The 26,854-nt window shown below is 41.0% G+C and overlaps 1 protein-coding gene across 3 annotated transcripts in view; it reads left to right on the top strand.

The window, feature by feature from the left end:
* Window positions 1-26,854, top strand: part of CRHR2 (corticotropin releasing hormone receptor 2) — a 129,587-nt gene that overhangs the window by 19,103 nt on the left and 83,630 nt on the right. The window contains exons 1-2 of one of the 3 annotated variants that reach the window (XM_026718500.2): window positions 10,493-10,688; window positions 10,903-11,022. The exons of 1 other annotated variant lie outside the window; for it this stretch is intronic. In XM_026718500.2, coding sequence (XP_026574285.1) covers window positions 10,601-10,688; window positions 10,903-11,022 — 208 coding nt within the window. In that variant the 5' untranslated portion in view covers window positions 10,493-10,600. Of the gene's footprint in view, window positions 1-10,492; window positions 10,689-10,902; window positions 11,023-26,854 lie in introns of those variants that run through there. One more of the 3 variants, XM_087917558.1, reaches the window with a different exon arrangement.

Here is a 26,854-nt window from a genome sequence, read left to right on the forward strand (position 1 = left end):
GGTTCGAATCCCTAGCACCACGTAACGGAGTGAGCTCCCGTTACTTGTCCCAGCTTCTGCCAACCTAGCAGTTCGAAAGCATGTAAAAATGCAAGTAGACAAATAGGGACCCCTTTGGGGGAAAGGAACAGCGTTCCATGCACCTTCGAAGGCATTTAGTCATGCCGGCCACATGACCACGGAGATGTCTTCGGGCAATGCTGGCTCTTCAGCTTTGTAACGAAGATGAGAACTGCCCCCTAGAGCCAGAAACGATTAGCACGGATGTGCGAGGGGAACCTTTACCTTATATATGTGTGTAAGGATCTGCATGCATTGGCAATGTCCCTTCCTAATTTTAATGTTTACTACATCAAAAGCAAAACATCACTGCAAAACTTTCAAAAACTGCAGGGATGTTTAAAAAGCAAAGCGGTGGATAGACAAATGAGCTTGGTGCCAGTTTAATCTACAGTACCAAAATTTTATGCACCCATTTTAAACAGCTTTTAATAGACAGTCTCTGAAAAATGGTGTCCTTGTGTCCATACACTTAGTAGTCCCACCGCACACTGCATATTTTTACAACTTTGCAGCACTCATTGATCATGTTTTGGGTGTAATCAGATTGGTTCTTAGTTTATATTGGGCTGGGGAGCACAAAATGGTGCTCATTCTCCTAATAAAATATTGCCACAGTACAGGTAGAAAACATTTTTTTATTTAATCACTTTCTTCTTGTTGTGCTGCAGGCTGTAAATACTCCTCTCTTCCATTTTTCTTGCAGCTTAGGGATACATCATCAGCAATTTACATCTTGGCATTTTATTTTTCAAATTCCCCAATTTTTAGGTTGTTTTTCTGTGAACCCTAAATTGTTCATCTAAAAAAATAACTTTATTAAGGAGAAAGTTGGATAACATTACGATAAGATTTCCCACCTATACTGGCCGTGGTATTCTGGGACTGTTTTCAAGTCCATCCAATTTAAAGTTGCAGAAATTGTAAGTCGTCGCTCTAACCGTGCCCTGTAAACTCATCAGCAGTATATACAGGTAATCCTTGACTTATAGACATTCGTTTAGTGACTGTTTGAAATTACAAGGTCATTGAGAAAGGTGCTCACACTGAACACAGATGCCGACCGCCATATGGATTGTGGTGGCGCAATGATGAGAATGGAGTATTGCAGACAGACTCTGCCCACTACCAGCAGTTCGATCCCGATGGGGCTCAAAGTTGACTCAGCCTTCCATCCTTCCGAGGTGGGTAAAATGAGGACCCAGATGGTTGGGGACAATAAGCTGACTCCTGCTTCCGACAAGCAAAGTCAATGGGGGAAGCCGGATTGGTTTAACGACTGCATGTTTCATTTAACAACTGCCACGATTCGCTTAAAAGCCATGATAGAAAATATCGTAAATTTGGACAAAGTTCACTTAGCAACCACCTTGCTTAGTAACAGAAATTCTGTTCCCAAATTGACCATAAAGTGGGGATTATTTGTGGTGGTGAAGGCATTCTGCCCGCCTCCAGAAGGGACTGGATGGATGATCTTTAGGGGACCCTTTTCTTTCCACGCTTTCACAGGAAGGAGAGATTTGGCAGGAAAACCAGCTGTTACAGAGATCAGTAGATCAGAAGTTAATCAAAAATCCAGTGGGGGTTTTCTGGTAGGTGTGAATGGAGTTTTTTTTCTTTTTAACTAATATGGCATGTCACTTCTGGACCTTGCCTCACACAGCTGGATTTTTTTTCCACTAGAACCTACTTACGTTTTTAACGCTAGGACGAAGCAAAAAGAATTGCGAAATGAAAAGATAGATACCCAAACCACCTGCATCCATCATTACATCCCTCTCCATAGCAAATCTAAAACTCCATTCCAGATACATCCTCAATTTACATACATTTCTTTAATAACAGTTTGAAAAATTGCATTGAGCGAATAGGCAGCTGTATAAAATTCCTAAATAAATAAGTTTGCTGGGGAAAAAAATGGTGTATAATAACCACTTTCGTGGCATATAATATAACCTGTGCTCACACTTAAAACCACCACAATATCCCTGCAGGCATGCGATCAAAAATTGGGTGGACATGTGTTTACAATGGATGTTGCTTCCCAGGATCACATGACCACCATTTGCAACCTTCCCAGGATTCACATGGTGACGAGATTCATTTGCAAAAAAGATCATCAAATCAGCCACAATTCACTTAACAACTGCTTCACTTAGGGATCGAAGTTGCAGTTCCCTCTGTGGCCATATGTTGAGGATTATCTGTATTTCTCTGCTGCCAGTGGCTCTCTTCAACTGGCCTTCAATGGAACATGCTAGGAGTTGTAGTACATTTGAAGTCTGCAGGATCAAACCCTCTTAAAGGCTGATTTAGGGATATTGAAGACTATACCTGGTGTGTATAAGTGCAAGGAAGGAAATTAAACCATCAGGCAAGAAAAGCGGGAGGCCAGATTCTGCTTTTAATAACACTGCCTAAAGTCGGGTTGATAGATTCTGTATCTGATGCAGAATAAGGTGATATAATTACTTCTAGTGATTACTTCTGGTGAAAAAAGGACTAGGGGGTGACATGAGAGCATTCTTCCAATATTTGAGGGGCTGCCCCAAAGAAGAGGGAGCCAAGCTATTCTCCAAAGCACCTGAGGGAAGGACAAGAAGCAACGGGTGGAAACTAATCAAGGAGAGAAGCAACCTAGAATTTAAGGAGGAATTTCCTGACAACAATTAACCAGTGAAACAACTTGCCACCAGAAGTTGTAAATGCTCCAACACTGGAAGTTTTTGAGAAGTGACTGGGCAGCCAACTTGTCTCAAATTGTATAGGCTCTCCTGCTTGAGCAGGAGGCTGGACTAGAAGACCTCCAAGGTTCCTCCGAGCTCTATTCTGATGGGTCTCGATTCTAATCCCTCTATTGATGCAGCCCAGGACTGCACTGGATTTTATGGCAGCTGCAGCACACGATAAGGCTCATCCTTAAGCGCAGCTCTTCTTCAAACTTTAATATTTTGTTTTTACTTAGCTCCAAATCTTTCAAGTACCCCTTAAAACCGGGAAACCAGCCAGCCAGGAGCAACGGTGGTTTTTGTCCCGAGTTCACGTGAAACCTCATCCCTTCTGCCTCAAACGCGTTTCTTGGGGCTAGTTAGCTAATGGAGCGTGTTGAAAACGGGGCTGCGCATGCGCGATGGGGACCGTGGATAGGTCTGTGCTAAAAGGCATCCGGCTGCCACTTCAAAGATGAATAATGGGGAGGGCAGCACCTGTTGCCTAGCAACCCTCCACCGGGAGCCAGGTAGACCTGTGCGCGAGGCTAGAGAGTTGTGCTCCTTCCCTTCAGATCGCGGAGCTTGTGTGAAAGATCCTCGCGTTGTTGCAAAGCCAGCACCGCTTCTTGGAGTGCGGGCTGCTCCGACAGCCATCGGCTGAGAAACCAACCGGCGGGGCAGAGTAACGGAGTTGGAAGGGACCTTGGAGGTCTTCTAGTCCAGCCCCCCCTGCTCGAATAGGAAACCCAATACCATTTGAGACAGATGGTTACCCAGCCTCTTCTTGAAAGCCTCCAATGTTGGAGCATCGACAACTTCTGGTGGCAAGCTGTTCCACTGGTTAATTGTTCTCACCGTCAGAAAATTCTTCCTTAGTTCCAGGTTGCTTCTCTCCTTGATTAGTTGCTTCTTGTCCTACCCTCAGGTGCTCTTTTACAGCAGTTTTTTTTTCCGTTTTTCCAAAGCACCTGAAGGAGGGCAAGAAAGGAATGGAAACTAATGGATGGAAACTAATCAAGGAGAGAAGCAACGTAGAATTAAGGAGAAATTTCTTAACAGTGATGACAATTAACCAGGAGTTATAAGTGCAATTATATTTTAACCCCTCGCTCTAAAGTTACATCATAACTCTCTTTCTACACTCTAGCCAGCCTGTCAATCATCAAAACCATAAATTGCTGTTGATTTTTCTATGCAAAAAAGACCACAATATATTTCCAGTCGTTAATAAATGTGTATTAATCCAATCTTTCTCAATCTTGGCATTTTTAAGGGGTCCTCAACTCCCAGAATTCCTTGCGAGCAACGCTAGCTGGGGAAATTCTAGGAGCTGCAGTTCAAACATCTTAAAAGTTACCAAGGTGGAAAACCATTGCTCTAATCTTACACTGCAAGCTCATTAGAAGCAATTACAGGTGAAGACATTGTGCCTATCTCCAAAAGGGACTGGGTGGATGATCTTCAGGGGCCCCCTTGCTTTCTGTGCTTCTGCTGGAAATAAAGACTGGCAAGAAAACCAGTTGTTACAGAAGTTGATAGATCAGGATTTAATCAAAAGGCCACAGAGGGGGATCCTTGCAGGTGTGAATGGAGGTTTAACCAATGTGGCTTTTGCCCGGGCTTCTAGCCTCACACAGCTGGATGTTTTTCACTAGAACACGTTCATGTCTCTAATGTGCACACAAAGTAAAAAGGATTGTAAAATGAAGGAATCCTTCCACAAGAGAGGAATGAATGGTAAAGATATTGGTACTTGTCTAAATTTACTTCTTTCATTAAAGAAAAGATAGTAGGAAAACCCTCTTATGGACTTTTTGCATGAAACAGAAGATATGTATCTTATGTTTTGTGATTTTGATGACTGGACAGGATAGGTTATAGAAAGAGGAGAGTTGTGCTGTAATCTCAGATTAGAGGTACATTTATATTTACAATCATAAAGAAAATCAGAAATGACTTTGCCATATTTTTTTTACTTATTTTTGCAGTTTTGAATCTTCCTTCCTACGTTCCCTTCCCTTCCTCCTTTTTCTTTCCTTTTCTTCCCTTCCTCCAAAGACTCCTTCCAACTCTGATATTCTGATATTATTAGCTTCTGTTTTTTTTAATCTTTCTTCATTTTTTTAAAAAAAACTATATTAAAAAGCAAAAATCCTTTGGCCAAATGATTATATTACCTAAACAGATATCATATCAGGGACATGAAGGCATCCTTTTAAAAAATAAAACTCAATAAACTCTCCTTGTCATCAGCTGTTTTGCTTTGCTTACATCTGCAGCAAAATTTCCTATATTCTAGTTACCTGGTACTGGTTGGGTGATGGCATCTTTGCAATTTTCTTAGCATCGATACAGAACATGTGTTCCACCACTTTGATTGGAGTTTTTCCTTTCCTTTTTTCAGTTTCACAGCCTAGCCTCAAGAGTTCTCGAACCAGGTAAAAATTAGGCTGACTCTCACGATTGCAAGCAAAATCTGAGTCAGCTTAATTTCCCCTTATTACCTGCCATCTCTGAAATTGCTCAAATATTGGATTTATTTGCAAGGAGAAGAGGCTGTGTGACTGGAGGACAGAAAGAATTGCCAGCAAAATGAGAGGACAGGATGAACTGCGAAGAGGGTGCAATGGGTGCTTAAGAGGCAAGACTAGAAGTACTGGAGGTCAGGAAGATATTGCTGCTTTAAGGAGGCTCTGCTGGAGAAGCACATGTTTGATTCTGTTTGGTAGGTCAGATTCAGGCAAAACAGAGAGGATCAGGGGTGGCCATACCTACCCAGCACTCTCTGCCCATCGTGCGGAGAACCGATTGCTAAAATTTTGAAGCCTACCCCTGGAGAAGATGTATTGGATCAGTGTTATCAGTCTTATTCTGGAGGGAAGAGTTAGAATCAAAGTATCATCGAACTGAAAGGTACCCTTGTGGTCATCTATTCCAGCCCTCCCACATTCAGAGCAGGAATTCAAAATGAAACATGGTGGGTTGCTGGTTGACTAACACCTGGTTTATGGTTTCACCACCACGTTTATCGCTTGTTTTTCCTCCAGAAGCTCAAGGTATATAGCAGTCTCTGCTCCTGTTTTTTTCTTCACGACAGCCCTGCAAGGGAGACTCAGCTAAGAGGAAAATTCCTACTCCAAGGTTTCCATGACTGAAGATCGATCCTCACTCTCCCTAGTTCTAAAGGCAACACTTTCACCATTATATTACTATGGCTATAGGTTTCTGTAGAGTGGGTGGTCAGAAAAGTCAAAATGGTAGCCAAATCATGCAATGAACCTTTTTAAAGTGTATCCTTCTGTGGATGCTGTTGAGGTAATTCCCTGTTAGGAGAATGAGTGCACACAGGGAGACGTAGTGAGAGTGGTATTGAATAACACAACGACCAGCACACAGATACACTGAATAGTAAAATGTAGGTTTTATTTCCAGTAAATGGTTAAGCAAAGTCCAACAAGCAGTCCAAGTCATACATGGTTATAGCAGACAGTTTTCAGTCCAGCGATAATCCAAATAACAAAGTCCAGTATCATCAACAGTTCAGTAACAGACTTACAGCAATCCAAGAAGACCGACGATCAGCAACAGTCAATAGGGAAAAAATGCAAACTAACCAACACTGAACATCACAACATCTAGCAACATCTAGCAACAAGGAAACCAGGTTTCTGGCTCCATCTTATTGCTGTTTGAGGAACCACATCCAATTACAATTACATCATTCCCTTAAAGAGACAGTATTAAATGTCTATCCTGGTTTATAAATTTCCAACCCATCCGAACAGATGCCACTGATCCTGGCTTTCGAACTGGATCTGTTTTTATCCAATCACTCCCAATTTCAAATAAGTTTGGCAGCTAATCTACATGGTACTCATTCCTAATCTTCATACTCCATATTCATATTCCAGTGATAAATGAGGGTGAGATTCACTTCAAATCAACCAGTTTACTTTGAAGCCAAGGGAAGATTTGAATCTAAGATTTTTCTGGTCTTCATGGTTGCCTTGGGAAATTCGTATCTGTTCAGGTTCAAATGAACAACAAATAATAATACACCAGTGCAGACTCTGAAAGCTTCCTGGATGGATAGTGTCATACCATGATTTAGGCACTAAGTGAAGCCAAACTTGATTATTGATTAATCCAATTCATATAGCTGCTTACCTCACAAAAGTAACGCCAAGCACTGTACAACAATCATTGTGTATGTCCTCAAGTTATGATCGCAATTAGGATTGGAATTTTGGTCGTAAATCATGACAGACATAAGACAAGGCACCCATCTAACCCGATTCAATTTTATACCCATTTTATGGCGGTCATTAAGCGAGCTATGCAGAGCTAAGTTTGAACCCATTCTCCCAAATGGACATTATTTTGGCAGAAAGCATCATAAATCATGATTGTGTGACTACAACAGGATGTTGCAACTAATAATAAACAGGAAATGTGATCGTGTGATTGCATTGTGGGGGGGGAGGGGAATTACATTTTATGACAGTTAAAAATGTTTTTATGAGCCGTAAAGCACCCTTCTGAAGCCAAACAGTCATTAAACGATGGTCATAAGTCAATTGGGTTGGAATGAAAAGGTTGGTTTTGTTCTTGTTTGAGAATGTTTTTCTTCATCCAACACTTTCCCCCAATAAGTTGATGATTCCTTTACTGTCCTCTTTTTCCATTCTTGAGTGTGCAACAAAATGCAGCCACACGGAGAAAAATAATGTGTGGATTTTTTTTGAAAAGGATATTCATAGAAAAAGATCTGTGACCAAGAATTAAAGCTGCAACACCCCCCTCTCCTGGCCCCCACCTTCTTCCTGCTTTTTAGTTTTCTTGGTGCAATTGCACTGCAAAAAACCCAGAGGGCAGAAATTTTCAGTTTTAAACATTCCACTTCCAATCCCAGAGAATTTAACAGAAAAACAGAACTGGAAAGGACCTTGTCCATTCCCTTATTCACGCAGCAAACCAGGGTCTCAACCTTGGTCACTTTAAGCCTGGAGGACTTCAACTCCCAGAATTCCCCAGCCAGCAAAGCTGGCTGGGGAATTCTGGAAGTTGAAGTCCACCAGGCTTAAAGTGACCAAGGTTGGAGACCCTGCCTATACTATCCCAATTCAAATGGCTATCCTTAAAACTTCCAGCATTCACAACTCCTGAAGGCAAGTTGTTCCACTGATTAATTTTTCTTACTGACATACAGTTTCTCCTTAATTCTAGGTTGCTTCTCTCCTTGATTAGTTTCCACCCGTTGCTTCTTGTCCTGCCCTCGGGTGCCTTGGAGAATAGCTTGACTCTCTCTTCTTTGAGGAAGCCCCTCAGATATTGGAAGACTGCTATCATGTCTCCTCTAGTCCTCCATTTCTTTAAGCTAAACATACCTAATTCCTGCAATCATTCTTCGTATATTTTAGCCTGCAACCCCCTGATCATCTTTGTTCCACTTCTCTTTCTAGAGCCTCAACATCTTTTTTTTTATGTTGTGCTGACCAAAACTAATCAAAACTAATAAGCCAGCCAAGGGCTGGATGGGAGGCCGCGAAGAGATCCCGGCACTTTAGGTTAGAAGGAGAATTTTAAAAATAGGGCTGGAAGAAAGATAGAGGCGACTCACTTCTGCCTCATGCTAATAGACAATGTATGTGGATACAGTGACATAGTCACCGGAATTTCACAGCTCGTGTTATGATTTTTTTTAATGCCTTAAAGACCTGTGTGCTTTAACACTGTCCACTCACGGGGAGATGGATAGCAAGCACGTTTAATAAAAAGTAAATTGTTGGGAAGACTTAAGTGGACATCCGTGGCCTTGAATCTCAGGAGGTGAGACAATAAAGTAAAACAAAACTAAACTAAAACTAACAACTCTGAGGAAAAATGTCTGTCCTTGAGGTCAGTGTCTCAGCAACTTTCAAAGATGTGTGGACTTCAATTCCCAGAATTCCCCAGGCAGCTTGCATGAATTTCACATCCCATAATTCCTCAGCCACCACACCTGACCTTCAACTTCCCAGAATTCCCCAGCTAGCATGCATAGACTTGAACTCCCAGAATTCCCTAGGAAGCACGTGTGGACTTCAGCTCCCAGAATTCAAAGTTTTCCGGGCTGAGAAAGACTGAGCTGGGTTCTTTCTCCGTGGGCATTATCTGTTAGTCAGATTCCTGTGCTTCTTACCCTCTCGATGATGCTTATAAGGTGCAGCAAAATAGCACTCCTTCTCTTCTCCTTACAACCACCCTGCGAAGTAGGCTAGGTTGAGCTTGAGAGATAAAGGGGATCTCCAAATATCGGGTAAGCTTCCACCGCTTCAACCTCAGTTCCCCCAAAGTAGAATAGAATAGAATAGAATAGAATAGAATAGAATAGAATATGGAATGGGATAGAACAGAACAGAACAGAACAGAACAGAACAGAATAGAATAGAATAGAATAGAATAGAATAGAATAGAATAGAATAGAATAGAATATGGAATGGGATAGGATAGAATAGAATAGAATAGAATAGAATGGAATGGAATGGAATGGAATGGAATGGAATATGGAATGGAATATGGAATGGAATGGGATAGAATGGAATGGAATGGAATGGAATAAAATAGAATAGAATAGAATATGGAATGGGATAGAATAGAATGGAATGGAATATGGAATGGAATGGGATAGAATGGAATAGAATAGAATAGAATATGGAATGGGATAGAATAGAATAGAATAGAAATTGAAATTGAAATAGAATAGAAACAGAATAGAAATAGAATAGAATAGAATATAGGGATCGGAATAAGAATTAGAATGGAATGGAATGGAATAGAATATAGGAATAAGAATAGGAGAGAATAGAATAGAATAGGAACAGAACAGAACAGAACAAAATAGAATAGAATAGATTGGAATAGAATATAGGAATAGGAATAAGAATAAGAAATAGAATAGAATAAGGGATAGGACATAGAAATAGAATATGGAATGGAATAGAATAGAAAAGAATAGAATAGAATAGAAAATACAGAATGGAATAGAAAAGAACGAACAGAACAGAACAAAAATAATGGAACAGAACAGAACAGCAAGTGTGGAGTAGAGTGAAGTAGGGTAGAGTAGAGTAGAATGGAATAGAATTCTTTATTGGCCAAGTGCAATTGGACACACAAAGAATTTGTCCTTGTGTCGTGGAGCATGATGGAACGTACAGAAAACCTTCCTTTCCTCTATGGGTCCCCCAAACTGGCCCGGTTGCCTAGAAAAGGAAGGAAGAGCCTTTCCCCTTCCGTCTCCCTCTCATCCAGACCCCAACCACCCCATTGCCTTGAGGGGAGACTCCCTGCTGGAAAAAGGGAACCGCCAAAGCAAGGAGAATGCTGACTGTACGGCGCGCACACACGCACGTGGGACTCCCTCCCCCCCACTTCTTCCCCACCAAAGGGCGGGGGGAATAGATTAGTCCTCTCTCAGCCAATTGCCGGATTCTGGGGCTGCTGGGGTGGGGGGTTGGGGGGTTGGCGAAGCTCTGCGGGTGGGGGCGAAAGCCCCTTGCTGGGAGTTCCTGCCGCGTTATTGCTTGTCCTCCTGATGGTTTGAGAAGAAGCGAGGAAGCCTCATCTGTAACACGCCTGCCTGCCTGCCCTCTAAGACTCAGAAGCGCTGAGCAGTGGGAGGGAGGGGAGAGAGAGAGAGAGAAAGAGGGAGGGAGAAAGAGAGAGAGAGGGATGCACCCCGAGAAACCCAGAGAAGCAGCTTGGCTTTAATTCCGAACCTCTCCAGGCGTGAGGGCAGAAGCAGAACTGCACCTGGGGAAAGTCAGGATTCCTTGCCAAGACTCGCCATGAACAAAACCACGATTCTCCACTTTTTCATTGAGGATTGGGACATCAACTGCAGCCTCTGGGACGCCCTGCAGGAGAGCTTTGACGGTAGGGCGAAGGAGAGGCAGGCGCAGGGCAGGGGGCGGCGAAGGTGTGTTAGAGAATCTCACTTTTGCACGGCTTCGGCTTTCCACGCCGCCGGGAGCTGGAATGAATTTTATTTCTTTTCTCTCTTTTGTCTTCTTCTTCTTCTCTCCCTTCCACGCTTCTCTTCCTTCACTTCTCCTCCTCCTCCTCCTCCTCCTCTTAACGGGGCGTTAAGGTCCATCATGTCGGGCCACCATGGACCAGATTGGGACCTGCTGGCCACGGAGCAGCGGCGGGGATCTGGTGGAGCGACCTTGCCCCGAATACGTCAACGGAGTCAAATACAACACCACTCGTGAGTAGACCGGGACCCTCCCCAAATGTTCTTCCTCGTTTGGAGGCTTTATTCCATCTCTAAGGGTTGGATCTTGGAGTGAGCTGAGCCCCAAGAGCTGCATCTCCACCCAAGTTATATTTCCTATATAAATCTCCCCCCCCCCCCCACATCCAGGTTTGGCTTATAATGAGTTGGGTTTCTTGCAAGTAGATGGGGTGGAATTAAATTGGGAGTGGGGAATTAAGAACAGGCTGCGTATGTCGTCCCAAATTCTCTCTTCGTATGTGTGTAAAAATGGGTGTATTAGGTATTATTAGTAAACAGTGCGTCTGTTCCAACTTCTGTAATGTGCAGAAATCTGTTTGTGCGTTTTGTGTGCAAGGCAAATCTTACCTTACCTAGAATTCCTTTCACCAGCCCAGGCAAACGAATTAGTTAAGAGAGCTCCCTTTTTTTGCAATATTATTCCTCTGGTGGTGGTTAATTTTCCTTCATTCTGGAGTGGTGACTTCTTACAAAGCTTTGATTTAAAAAAAAGAGGTCACGATCCTGTTTCTAGACAACTTAAGGCGTTCTTGAATTTCAGTTTTGCAGATGCCTCTGCTCATCTCCAGTTGCCTGAATAGCTAGTTTCTATTTTGTCTCACACAAATCTAAAAAATTAGTTTTATTGGGAGGGGGTGCTGAATTTGTATAAAATGGTCATCCCCAAAGAGAGAGAGTGTTTAGTTGTACAGGTAGTCCTTGACTTAGGATCACAAGAGCCCAACCTTTCCGTTCTTAAGTGAGGCGTTTGTTAAGTGAGCCTCACCCCATTTTATGACCTTTCTTCTTACCTCAGTTGTTAAGTGCTGATAATTTAGTAACCCGGTTGTATAAATTGAATCTGGCTTCCCCACAAACTCTGTTTGTCAGAAGGTTGCAAAAGTTGTTGATCACATCACCCCGGGACCATCATAAACACGAGTCACTTACCAAGTGTCTGAATTTTGATCACAAGATTATAAGGATGCTGCAAAGGTTGTAACTCTGAAAAACGGTCGTATGTCACTTTTTTCAGTGCCATTGTAACTTTGAACGGTCAGTCAATGAACTGTTGTAAGTCGAGGACCAGCTTACATGTGGGAGAAGTATTTTTGGTTGGATGCAGATAGCCCTCAATTTACGATCAATGGACCCTTAAAAAAAATGATCCAGCCTTGAAGATCACTTGCTTACAATTTACAACATTTTTTTACTAGCTCCCATAGCAAGGAAGGGGTCTGCTGAACACCGTCAGCTGCCAGGAAAAAAAAAATATTGCAAAATTCAGGTGCTATTGTCTGATGACCTACTTTACAGGTGTCACAATTTTCAGTCAAAATTGCCGGCTCAATGACGATTATAACTCAACTATTCATACAGAATTTTCATAGGGGGATGATATTCAGGTGTGAAATTTAACATTTATCACACTGGTACTCTCTGGGGCTAATGGCAAAGTTGGACAGAATAAGGCAGAATAAGTTAATTACTTCCAGAAAGGAAGAATTAGATGAATGGTGGCAGTTTTTCTGTGGGATGAAATGAGTTTAGTAATAAACCAAAGCGACATAATGGTCTGGCTGAACTTTCAGTGTTCTGTTTTTAAAATTCAAATGCCAACCGATTCCAGAAACCTTTTCTCTCATTTTCAGAGTTAGTGAGAAAAAAGAGAGTAAAACAACTTCTCCTTATGGGAAACTCCCCTTTTACGACTCTTGTCCCTTAACTCAGGGTAGAGTTCAGGCGACCGAAAGGAGCTGAGCTCTTACCAGCCAGATGCCCTTCCTGACACCTACGTGGATTCAGAGCAGATATTTTTTTTTTCTTGGTGCCCAGGGAGAAAAATTATCTGTGCTCCTTAGGATTGAGGGAAACAATTGCGTATTATTTCACACTGCCAAGCCTTGAGTGCAGGGTCTGAAAATTCATCCTGGCATTTTGCAAAAATCTATGAATGCCAACAGCTGGAAATAAACAAGCCACATTACAGGTAGTCCTCTCCTTATAACCGTTTAGTGACCGTTCGAGGTTACAACGGCACTGAGAAAAGCTGACCTGTGACCATATCTCACACAATCATTGCAGCCTCCCTGTGCTCCTATGACCAAACTGCAAATGCTTGGCAAAGGGCTCGTGTTTATGACGGTTGTAGGGGATCCCCTTTTGCGACCTTCTAACCAGTGGAAGTCAATGGAGAACTACATTCATTTAACGGCCGTGTTACCAGCTTAATGACTGCAGTGATTCATTTAATAACAGTGGCGAGGAAGGTCATAGAATGGGACAAAACTGATTTTGTCTTGCTCGGCAATACAAATTTTGGGCTCAGTCGTGGTCATAAGTCCAGGACTGCCTGTAACTCGGGATAGTGAATTCCAAGAGATTTTTTTTTTTTTAAATATGTTATATAAAAAGATATTTTCATTTGTCCTGCTTCTTCCAGCGTTCCATTTCACTAGACTACCTTTGATTGTAATATTTTGGGAGAAAGAAAATCCTGTCTCCTTTTCCGCTTTATTCAATAAAGGTGCGTAATTTTGGGCGCTTAAATCCTGTCCCCTTCACCTGCCTCCTTTCCAGGCTACAAGGCCCAAATGTCACAACTTTTCCTCCTAGTGAAACCTTTCCAACCTCTGAATCATCTTCGTTGGCTTCCTTTGAACCGCCTTTAGCTCCGTTTTTAACCCTTTGGAGTTGCAGTGACCAGAAGGGCACACACTGTACAGGTAGTCCTCGCTTAATGACTTGCCGCTCAGCAACCGTTTGGAATTATGACTGACCCTCAATGGTGTGAGCTTGTTCTGGAGGTCCAACAGTGACACACACAGACACACGGACACAGACATGGACACACATGCACACCACAGTTACCCATTTTCTGGCAAAAAGCAAACCTAATAGGGATGCATCGATTTGCTTTTAACAATTCCAGCCTGATTTACAGCTGTGGTGTTTGCTTATTAACCACTGCAAGAAAAAAAAGATCATAAAACTGGATTAGTCACGTAAGTGCCTCAACTTAACAACCATCATGACTTACAAATTTCACTCTCCATTAATGTTGTAAGTGAAGGACTACCTGTATGCAAAATGAAGGCGCACAATTTAATTTCTATAAAAGCTTATTAAATTCCTGTACTGCCCATCTCATTGATAAGGAGACTCTGGGCAGTTATATGATTATGTTTTTTGGTATTTGTGATTATCCTAATATGCTGTTGGCCTTTTTTTTCTCTTTAACCCTTTATTTACCTAATCCCATGCTCACAAAGAAAAAAAAAATCTGAGAAATTACAAACCTTTCATTTAAACCTGAAGGATCCCTATTGTGAATTTGAACCCCACACCATGCTAATTAACACCAATTGTGCTAATTCTCCAGAGGAAAAAGTCCCCTTTAGAATCTTCCTAAGGATGAGAACAGAAATGCGTTTATGTGCTTAAGGATGCTAAGGAACAATTATTAAGGAGGAAATATTCCAAGTGATCTGGACTTAGTCAGAAATATGAATCATGTTACCATATGCTCACCCTAAGACCTCTCTAAATGCCTAATTTAAAATTAATTTTGCAAACGAACACCAGTGGATGTATAATAATTGAGCTATTATATTATGGCTCTGATTTTTTTTTAAAATTATCACTGCCTCTTTGAGATTCTAAAAGCCAACTGAACAGAATGACAGAGTTGGAAGAGACCCTGGAGGTCTTCTAGTCCAACCCCCTGCTCAAGCATTATACCATTTCAAATAGTTGTCCAGTCTCCTCTTAAAAACTTCCAGTGTTGGAGTACCCACAACAAGTCTTTCCACTGATTAATTCTTATAGCTGTCAGAAAATTTCTCCTTAATTCCAGGTTGCTTCTCTCCTTGATTAGTTTCCATCTGTTGCTTCTTGTCCTGCCTTCAGGTGCTTTGGAGAGTAGCTTGACTCCTTCTTCTTTGGGGCAGCCCCTGAGATATTGGAAGACTGCTATCGTGACACTTTTCATTAAACTAGATATACCCAATTCCTGCAAAAGTTTTTGTTATGTTTTAGCCTCCAGTCTCTGCACTCTGTCTAGAATCTCAACATCTTGTTTATATTGTGGCGACTGAAACTGGATGCTTTATTCCAAGTATGGTCTTATCAGGGCATTATAAAGTGGTATTAACGCATCACGTCATCTTGATTCTAACTTCAAGAGGCAAAATGCAACATAGGAAGGCTTTCAAGTCTCAATTTGCTGGAACTTCTTTAAAAGTACAGCTATGTTGGTTATTTTCAGGTGAATTTATTCTTTTTTCCCCCATTTTTCCTCTTGGTTAGAATTCCTTCCCTGGTTTCTCAGGATGGATATTTTTATTTATTTATTTTATTTTGTCATGGTATAAGTATAAACATAGTTATGAATACATTAAATAGATACATATAAGAAAAATAAAAAGAAACAGTAGGACAGGGATGGTAGGCACGTTGGTGCGCTTATGCACGCCCCCGACAGACCTCTTAGGAAAGGGGTGAAGTCAATAGTAGACAGTCTAAGGTTGAAGTTTTTGGGGTTTGGGGAAGAAACCACAGAGTCAGGTAGAGTATTCCAGACATTGACCCCTCTGTTGCTGAAGTTGTATTTCCTACAGTCAAGTTTGGTGCAATGAACCTTAAGTTTGTATCTATTGTGTGTTCTTGTATTGTTATGGTTGAAGCTGAAGTATTCATTGACAGGTAGGTTAACTGACTTCTTAAAGAATAATAACTTATCTTGGCTTCTAATGACCATAGTTTGCTTCCATCTTAAACTTGTAGCCCTCTCTTTCCAACTGCAGTTTTGCAAAGGACCTTAAAACAATTGTTTTCTTCATTTTAAGCCACCTGTTTTGCCACTGCATCTTAGCTGGAGACTGGGGCTGGTTTAAATAATGGAATTTTGACCCAAGCCAAGATAAGAAGCAATGTTTTAATGTGACCTTAGTTAAATAACTATAATTGAAATAGTCAATAGGCAGCCTAACGGTACCTGCAATCTATGGAATTTCATCTCCAGCCCATTTTTAAAAAGTAAAGAAAACAAGGAGCATCTAAGAGATTTGGTTGAGTAAGATCTCTGATTATCCAGCGTCTTAGTTGGAATGAGGAGGGAAAGAGGCCACGAAAGAGAAATTATTACTTTGTTGTTGCAACTGTGGGATGCTTCCATAAATCTGTTCATTTGTAAGATTGCACTAAGTCCAGAACTTTTTCAACCCAAAAAAAACCAGAAACAATTTTTTTTTTCCCTAAGAAACATATTGTTAAATTATATCCTAGAATGAGTTGGTGGATTGTAAGCTGGTGTGCTGCAGGGCCTGACTTTCTTATGATCCCATAAAATGTTTTGATTTGTTTATGATTTGGCTGGTTTGGAAAAAGCATGCAGCCATTAGAATTTATTATCCCAGCAGGTGGCAGTGCCTGGCGTACCTTAGAATACAGAAAAAACATTGGAAGATACCTTGGAGATCTTCTAATCCAGCCTCTTGCTCAGATAGGAGACTAGTCTATACTATTTCAGACAAATGAAGTACCCACGACCTCTGGAAGCAAGCTGTTCCACTGATCCATTCTTCAGAGCTGCAGGAAATTTCTTTCAATGGTTGTAAACCAAAATCCTTCACTTAATTCACCATTCAAAGTTGCAACAGCACTGAAAAAAAGTGACTTAATAACTATTGCAGAGTCCCCATAGTCACATGATCAAAAATTCAGAAGTTTGGCAACTGACTCATACTTATGATGGTTGCAGTTTCCCGGGGTTACTAACTTAACAACTCCAGGGATTCACTTCACGTGGCAAGAAAGGTCATAAAATGGGGCAAAATTCACGTAACAACTGTCTCACTTAGCAACGGAAATTTGGAACTGAATTGTGGTCATAAATTGAGGACTACCTGTATAGAAATGTAAGGGAATAGAGGCATAAGAGGAGATCATACCAACCGTTAAGAGCGGTCATGTATGAAAAGTTGAAATGGGGAACATTTTCGTTACTTTTGCAAGCCGTTTAAATTAAAATTTATTTGTTTATTGAAATGCAGCTAGAGAGGATGCAGTTCAGGTGGGCCCAGCTGTTGAAAATCTGTTGTCTGCTATATGCTATGCCTTAGAAATGTTTATTGTTACTTAGCAAGTAGCTATCTGGTTCCTCAAAGGTGAAAAAAACGAACAAGGGGATGTTCAGCGATTAAAGAGAAGAAACAAGCATCATTATTTAGTGCACAGGAAAAAATAAATAAAACCCAACTTCATGTAAATAAGTCATAGTAGCAAATAGTAAAAATGTTGTAGAAGATATCAAGATTCAAGGCATAGATTACGGGAAAATCTGGAAGAAAATGTAGAAATCTAGAAAATCTTTAACAGCAGTGAACAAAAAAGACTGATTGGCAGAAAGTCAAACTTAGAAGGAGGAGCAAATATATCCACAGCAAGTTTTTTTCAACCGTGGAAACTTTAAGACATGTGGACTTCAATTCCCAGAATCCCCTAGGCAATCATGAATGGATTTCAAGTCCCAGAATGGGACTTCAATTCCCAGAATCCCCTAGTCAACTTGCTTCTGGGGGAATTCTGGGGTTTGAAGTCCACACAACCTTAAAGTTTAGTGTTGACAAATACTGCTCTCGGGAAATATGAACAACATACAGAGACATTTAATCATGCTTGATATACATGTAAAAAAGCTTAAAAAACAAACAAACCACGATTTGAATACATACATTGATGTGCAGTATTTTAAAGATTAATATTCAATTGAAGCCAGAACTGTTTCTTTCTAGGATCGGTGGATAAATAGAAAAGAGATGCAATGAATTTTATTTCAATACATGATTTCTGTGGTGAGATTATTTATATGTACAAAGGTAGAAGGATTCAGCATTACCTGTCAAGAAGGGATGGTTGGTGAAATTGAAAGGACTCCCTCAGATGAACAAATAGACTTTGATTAGAGAAAGGTTATTATTGACATTCATCAGTTACTTGAAATCTCATATGGACTTTTTGTGTGAAAAAGAAAATAACTTTGTGATTTATGGTTTTGATGATTACAGGGAGAAGGGAATTATGATGAAATTGGACAGAGCTATTTTATTAGAATTGTATATATAACTGCCAAGAAGAATATCGGAAGGCATATCTTTATATATGCTTTCCGGGGTTTTTTTTTATTTTGTTTTTATTTACTATATTTTCTCTGCAACCTTCTTACACGTTTGAAGATGCCACTTGAATCATGAATTGGGATCGGTTGAAAACTTCCTATAAAACATCCTGGCAAAATCAGTGTTTTCGGGTCTCATCCAGGGATGGGATTCAATTTTTTTAACAACCGGTTCTGTGGGTGTGGCTTAGTTGGTGGCCGTGGCTTGGTAGTCATTTTATTGGCTGGGCGTGGCCAACTCAATATCACTCACATCGAGGGACGCATCTCCTCGCCTGGCCTCTCATGACTGGGGGGATGCTGCGACAGTCGTAAGTGTGAAAAATGGTCATAAGTCACTTTTTTCAGTGCCATTGTAACTTTGGTCACTCCACACAAGCAAAGTACCAGTAAAGGAGGGGAAAAAAACTCCAGAGAAGTTCCTGAGACAAGAAGTCTAGTCCTGCCAAGAATGTAATAAGGATTAATGGAGAGGCAGTTTCTGTAAGCAACACCAGAATGTTTCCTTCCTGCCTTCCTTACAGGACTAGGCCAGTAATTTCTTCTAACAACCGGTTCTCCGAACTGCTTAGAATGTTAACAACCATGCCTTGTTCTAGCGAATAGGTGCGAACTGGTAGAATCACACCCCTGGTGTCATCCAGGGGTGGGCTGCTAGGGGTCCAGGAGGGCCCCTAGCTAAGATTTTGTGCAGTTCAGAGAACCATTAAATCCCATTCCTGGCGGGCCCTGCCCACCCCTCCCCTCCCCGGAATCCCCACGCAGCCTGTTTTGGATGCAGTAAGTGCAGGGTGCGTGTGGAAGCTCGGAAGGGTGAAAAACAGGCCTCCAGAAGTTCAGCAAGGCCAGAAATGGGCCCATTTCTGGCTTCCAATAGAAAAAGAAGGGAAGATGGAAAGAGAGCAAGGAAGGAACAAGAAGGAAAAAGGGGAAGGAAGAAGGAAGAACGTTTCTGGCTTCCAAAACGGGCTCCCTACACGGCTCCGGAGCCCGGGGAGCCCATTTTCGCCCTCCTGGAGGCTCAAGGAAAGCCTCCAGAGCCCAGGGAGGGCAAAAATGCCCCCGCTGTCTTGGTGCAGGTAGTTGACTAGGCCACGCCCACCAGAGGTGGTATTCAGCAGATTCTGACCAGTTCTGGAGAACCAGTAGTGGAAATTTTGAGTAGTTGGGAGAACCAGCAAATCCCACCTCTGACTGGAGATTTTGCAGTATCCTTCCCCAGCTACGGCCGCCAAGCCATGCCTACAAAACTGGAATCCCACCACTGATGCCCACCATGGCCACACACCCTAGCATAGAACCCGTTGCTAAATTTTTGAAGCCCACCGTGGGTCTCGTCTCCAACTTATTACCATGTTTGTGCCCAAAATTTCTTTTTTTTTTAAATAAAATTTTATTTTTAGACAAACATACACAAACAAAACGTAAATACATAAAGCCATCTTCCAATTACATACATACAATGTGCCGCTTGGTTACAATTTTTTTTGTGCTGGGTCTCGTCTTCGACTTATGACCATGTTTGTGCCCAAAATTTCTGTCGCTAACTGAGATAGTTGTTAAGTGAGTTTTGCACCATTTTATGACATGTCTTGCCAAAGTGGTTAAGTGAATCTCTGCTGTTGTTAAGACAGTAACATGATCACTAAGTGAATCATTGAGGTTACTTGCCAGATCACAAAAGCAGATCACAACGTGACCCCAGAGTTACCATGCGACCATCATAAATAGAAACCAGTTGCTGAGCGTCTGAATTTTGATCATGTGGCCGTAGGGATGCAGCAAAGGTCGTAACTCTGAGAAATTATCCCAAGTCACCTTTTTTCAATGCCATGGTGACTTTGAGCGGTCACTACCTGTATTTACTTACTTATTTATTAAATTTAAGGGTGACTCTAGGAAGCCGTTTCACCCTGTCTAGAATTAACCACAATCACATGCACCAGTAGTTCTTATGACCAGTTGTTTAATAACCATTCAGAGATACAATCTACAGCAGGGGTGTCAAACTCAATTTCCTTGAGGTCTGCGTCAGGGTTGCGCGTTCAGTGGTGAGTTTCCAAAATTTTTTCGTACCAGTTCTATGCGCGCGCGCTTTGCATCCACAGAGGTCTGTATTTGAGCCCTGCGGGCATGCGCATAAAGCCAGTAGGAAAAAAATTGGAAACCCGCCACTGCTGTCAACACTGGAAAGCTGCCTGAACTGCTTTCTGGCTCAGCTGAGGCGTGCAATCGCGCAAATCAGCTGAGCTTCGCGCGCGCACCCAGGGCTCAAATACTCTGACAATGCTGGTGAACTGGACTTTTTAGCTCAGCTGAGATACGGCAATCAGCTGAGCTAAAAAACAAGGAAATATAAGAGAGGTAACAATGGGGGCGGGGCCAATCAGAGGTGGCATTTGCGCTACCAGTACACCAGAACCAGTTTGAACAGTTGAACCACCTCTGGTTGTTTTTGACCTCAGAGGGTATCAGTGTGTGGGGGGTGACTGGGGGGATGGCCATGGTGGGTGTTTGTCACTGGTTCAAGGTACATTTTTTACATTTCTTTCTTTCCACATTTCAATGCTATAGCCATTTTCCTACCTCTTCTACCAGATGTTATTGGGAAACATTTATTACTTACTCTTCATACTCCAGTAAACTTCTTATTTCTAAATTTTATACCCCGTTGTTTAATAATAAATTGCTTTTCCAGGCAGAGCCTGATATTTCCAGGCTGTCTAGATTTTAAGCAGCAGATCTTTAGGAATCTATATGACCCTAAATTTCCAACAGGATTACAACTGTTTGCAGCATTCCGTGGTCACATGATCACAGGTAGTTGAAAACTGTACTTAACGCATAGCAAACAATGGACTTGCTTTTAATGAGCAGAGCATATACTTAACTGTGGCGTTTGCTTAACCACACTATGTTCACACACCTGCCACATTCACTTAAAGACTGCAAAAACATTATAAAATCAGGCGAGTCACCTGACTAATCCCTTTTATGACCATTTGTGTCTTACGACGATAATGGACAGGCTCCATGACGGTCGTAACTCGAGGTCTAACTTAACAATCCAGGGTTTTTCCAAGATTAATATCTCCACTTTCCAATAACATCTTGAAAAAATGAGCCAGGATTTTTGCTGGATCAGAAAGCTGTGGTTTTTTTTGTTTTTTGTTTTACTTAGGTGGGATTCAGAAATATTTTTCAAAAGCTGCCTTATGTCACAGTTCTTGTTTCCTGGCCTTGAAAAGATGAAATCGTGAAATAGGTTGCTAGGTTTTTCTTAACTCTTTGCTGAGGTTTTTCTTCCTCCCCCCAGATTATCAGCCAGCAAAAGAGGATTTCTCATTTCATCTCGTTTCATGTTTTGGCTTGTACAATCCTTAATGAACCTCAAGTCAAGTTTCTTTCCCTTTTCTCCTGTCGGTAGCAGCACAAAATCTCCCAGATAGCTTTTAGGAAATCACTAAAAATAGAGCTTTCCCCCAAAGAAGACCGTTCGATGACACTAGCTGCACCTCTTCTCAGTATTTTTTCACTCCTTCCCTGTGGTTTTCACACTTCAAATGGTGCTTGGCTTCTACTGAGTTGCGTTGAGCTGTAAGGTTTGTATCTACAAAGCAGAAAGAGACCGAGAGCCGCTGTTTCCACTCATAAATACAGTTAAAAGGGAGATTAATGCAGCTCCCTTTCAGCACAAACGACACAAAAATTAAAACTAGCAACTGGTTTTTCAGTTCACCAAATCTTCTGCCTTTTCATAAGATTTACAGATAGTCCTATATTTACAACTATTTGTTTAGAGACTATTCACAGCACTGAAAAAAGGGGCTTACAATCACAGTCTCGCACTTTCAACTGTTTCAGTATTCCCCACGGCATGGGATCAAAATTTGGAGCTTAGCTAGTAGCTTGCTGGTTGGGCACAGGTATCATCCTTTAATGGTAGTTTAATCTGTTGACTCAACTGCAATCGACTAGGGGTTCAAAGGTTAAGCAGGGAAGAAGGTCTAGGGTTACAAAACAATTCAACTGAAATCAAGCCACAGAAGATATTTATGTCCATTAGGCCTATACAGTATCTCTTAATATAAAAATATGTGACCTGGAATTATAAGATCTGTTAAAGTTGAGCAGCTGGATCTGATTGAAAGATTATTGATGACCACTAGATGGCAGCTAACGTGTTTCCTATACCTCTCAGCTGCCCTCTAGTGAGAAAACTTGAATATTCTATTCTGTTTTGTTCTATTCTATTCTATTTCGTTCTATTCCATTCCGTATTTTCTATTCCATTCCATTCCATCCTATTCCATTCCATATTTTCTATTGTATTCCTTTCTATATTTTCTATTCCATTCCATTCTGTATATTCTATTCTATTCTATTCTATTCTATTCTATTACATTCCATATTTTCCATTCAGTTCCATCCTATTGCATTCCATATTTTCTATTCTATTCTATTTCATTCTATTACATTCCATATTTTCTAATCCATTCCATTCCATATTTTCTTTTCTATTTCATTCTATTCCATTCTGTATTTTCTATTCTATTTCATTCCATCTCATTCCATTCTGTATTTTCTATTCTATTTCATTCCATTCCATTCCATTCCATTCCGTATTTTCTGTTCTATTCCATTCTGTATTTTCTATTCTATTTCATTCTGTTCCATTCCATATTTTCTGTTCCATTCTGTATTTTCTATTCTATTCCATTCCATCTCATTCCATTCTGTATTTTCTATTCTATTTCATTCTATTCCATTCCATTCCATTCTGTATTTTCTATTCTATTTCATTCTATTCCATTCCATATTTTCTGTTCCATTCTATATTTTCTATTCTATTCCATTCCATTCCGTATTTTCTATTCTATTCCATTCCATTCCGTATTTTCTATTCTATTCCATTCCATTCCATATTTTCTATTTTATTCTATTCTATTCTATTCTATTCTATTCTATTCTATTCTACTCTACTCTACTCTACTCTACTCTACTCTACTCTATTCTATTCTACTCTACTCTATTCTATTATTTCATTCTATTCCATTCTCTATTTTCCATTCCGCTCCATCCCATCCCTTTCCATATTTTCTATTCCATTCCATCCCATCCCATCCCTGTCTGTATTTTCTACTTTACTCTATTCTACTCTTAGTCCTAGTGTTAATCCCAGGGTCATGTGATCACCATTTCCCAGCCAACTTCCAGCAAACCAAACTTAAAAACAAGCCAGAGAAGCTGGATTCACTTAAGAACATGCTTCATTCAACAACTGCAGTGATTCACTTAAGAACCATTGAAAAAAGGTCATTAAATCAGAAAAAGCTCATTTAAACACTGTCTTGCTCAGTGTGTGCTTTGAAAACTTCTGGATGTACAAGTTGCTGATGACTCCTGTCCCAATTTTAGTCATAAGGTGAGGACAACCTGTGCTTAGTTTATCTAGCAGACATCCTAGAAGCTACTCCCAATTCCCTTCTCAACTTTTTCTTTCATTATCAAAACCTCTTAATCAGAAAGCTTTATTGAGCTTCAAGAACCAGTTATAAGTCCCTTCCTTCAGCCCCATCATAAACTTTGAACAGTTGGTAAATGAACAGTCATAACTCAAGGACTGTATTATTAAAAAAACATAGATGACATTTCAACCAATGGCCATTTTCAAATATATTGTTGTACAGGTGGGAATTTTTAAGTCAAGTTTAAGTAAAAATTTAAATTTTTTAGCTGTGGTTGATTGAGAAAAAGCAAAAGGGCACGAGTTCAAATTCTACCAACTAGGACTCGAATAAGGGTTCCGTGACTGATTAAAAAGGAATAGGAGAGAAAAAACAACAACCTTGAAGTAAGTTAGTTGCTTATCCTTTCCTTCTTAATCAGGGTTTCTACAGTTTTTTTAAAAGAAAATTAACAAGTTCTGTAACCAGAAAAAGTTTAAACACCACAGATTTGGGCTCGGCATGGTACAGATTTCATGTTGTTTTTGCACACATCTAAAGCTACCTGGGCTGTCTCAAGCTTCGAAGCCCTGGTGTGTATTGTGGTAAGTGTGCCATTTGCTTCCTTCACTCACAAGGTTAAGCTTCTGTTTACTTTTTGTTTTACAGTGCTTATTTTAGCATTTACATTATGTACACAATCTGTTCTGAGTGCAATAAATTCAAGCTGGTGTAATAAAAAGGGTGGAGGGGAAGAACTGCTGACAATTTCCTAAATTCTTGGGAAAAACAGCCAGTAGAAGAGGAAGAAACAGATGGACCCAAGATTGTAGAATTGTTGTAGAATTTTTTGGGCTTGTCTGTGTAAAAGGACCAGTGAATAGAGTAGAGTGAAGTGGAGTGAAGAGGAGAGGAGCAGAATGGAACAGAACAGAACAGAACAGAACAGAATAGAATAGAATAGAATAGAACAGAACAGAACAGAGTCAGATAGTAGTTAGGAGGTTGGGGAGGAACCTGGGCCAGTCTTGGAGGCTGAGGAGGGCTCGGATGAGGGCTCTGCATCAGAGGCAGAGATGGGGCCAGGGCAGGCTGGCAATCATCAGCTGCCTTCTGACTCAGACAGCAGTGAGGCAGGAGAGATTTTGGAACCGGTTGCCATCCTGCGCATGCGCAGGGCTACCAGAAGACAAGAACAATTGAGAAAGTAGGATCGACTCAGGAGTAAGGTCACAGCTCAGAGATGATTGCCTCACCCTCCATAGGACATAAAAGAGGAGCGAACGGGACGCGAGCTTTTGCAGGAAGCAATTAGTTCGTCTGGTCGATTCAAGCTTTGAAAAGTTCTGTTTGACTCTGTGTCGAGTTTGGCCTTGCCCTGTGTCTGACAATTAGTTCTCTGGCAGCATTCCAAGTGTGATAAAGTGGGTGTCTATAAACATTCCCCTGAAAGACTATTTGTGAAGACTTGCAGGCTGTGAATGGACATAGTGGAAATAAAAGAGGCTTTGCTAGAATTAAGATTGTGTTTTTTTCCTAAGGAAGCCTAGGTCAGAACAAGAATAGGACAGAATAAACACCTTATTGTCATTTTAAATGTACACCAATCAGCACACATTAAAATGAAATTTCATTGCATTCAGCTCTCAAAAGTTAACGATTATGCATACACTGACATACCACAAACATATGTGACACAGAGAAACAACACAGCCTGGTTCGGATGTAGATTTGTATATGGCAAAAAAATCAAAACTTGCGAGTTTACCAGACGGATAGCCTAAGGAACAAAGCTGTTATAAAACCTGGTAGTCTTGCTAAAAATACTTTGAAACCTCCTCCCAGAGGGGAGCAACAGAAACAGAGACTGTGAAGTGGGTGTGTGGGGTCTCTCACAATGCTTCCCTCACTAAGCACACAGCCTTGGTAAGCAGAATCCTGAATAACAGGAAAGCGAGCATCCTACAATCTTCTCAGCTGTCCTCACCACTCTCTGTAGGGACTTTCTATCTGAGGCACTGCTTCCCCCCAACCAAACAGGGAGGCAGCTTGTTAAAACACTCTGAGTTGTGATTCTGTAAAAAGTGGCCAGGACAGAAGGAGGAAGGTGGGCTTTCCTCATTGCAGGAAATGCAAACGCTCATTTTCATACTTCACGAAAGATATAAACATGGATGCAGACATCTGCTGTGGCAGCCAACATACATGTAGTCCGCAACTGGGGCCTGAATTTCCATTGCAGAGCCAGGTGATTTGTTTTTTTTTACTTTTTGTGTCACAATTTTAAGCTAATCGCTACAGTTGTTGAGTGAATCGGATGGTCATTAAGTGAATCCATCTTTCCCTGTTGTTGGAAGTCCTCTGGTGATCATGTGAACCCTGGATGCCATAATAAATATATGCCCGTTACAAAATTTTGTGACTTCTGTATGCTGCAATGGTTCTAAGTGTAAGTCATTTTTTTTCAGAGCCGTTGTAACTTCAGATGGCTTCTAAACAAGTGGTTATAAGTCAAGGACTGCCTGTATACAGCAATTAGGCTGAATTAATGGGTACTCCAACTAACATTTGGTTCAATGAGAATGTCATGCCTAATTATTAAAATTAGAAAGGTTGATATAAAACATATCTGAAAAGCAAATGCAGGTAGCCCTCCACTCGCAGCCAGGACTGAGCCTAAAGTTTCTGTTTTTAGATGACTGAGTTTTGCCCCGTTTTATGACCTTTCTTGCTACAATTCTTAAGTGAACCACTGCAGTTAGTAACATGGTTGTTAAGTGAATCTGGCTTCCTCACTGATTTTGCTTGTCAGAAGATCGCAAAAGTTGATCGTGTGATCCCAGGACACTTCAACCGTCATGAACCCATGCCAGTTTCCAAGCATCTGAATCTTCATCACGTGATCACGGGAATGTCGCAACCGTCATTAACCGTGAAAGACTTCCCTAAGTCACTTTTTCAGTGCCACTGTAACTTCAAATGGACACTGAACAAATGGTTGTAAGTCGAGGACTACCTGTATATACTGTATATAGCGCACACAGGAGTGGAAAACAAATCTTTATTCCAGCCACCCACATTTCAAATAAATTGAATTAAGTATATTTTGCTATTAGATTTTTAATTTTGATTGAGTCACTCTTGCATGTTCCTTTCCCCCAGGAAGCACAAGTGGTAACTGAGTGCAGAAAAACAAATTCTT

This window comes from Pseudonaja textilis, chromosome Z (genome assembly GCF_049901715.1).
Source record: "Pseudonaja textilis isolate UNSWEBS1 chromosome Z, rPseTex1.2, whole genome shotgun sequence".
Classification (NCBI taxonomy): Eukaryota; Metazoa; Chordata; class Lepidosauria; order Squamata; family Elapidae; genus Pseudonaja; species Pseudonaja textilis.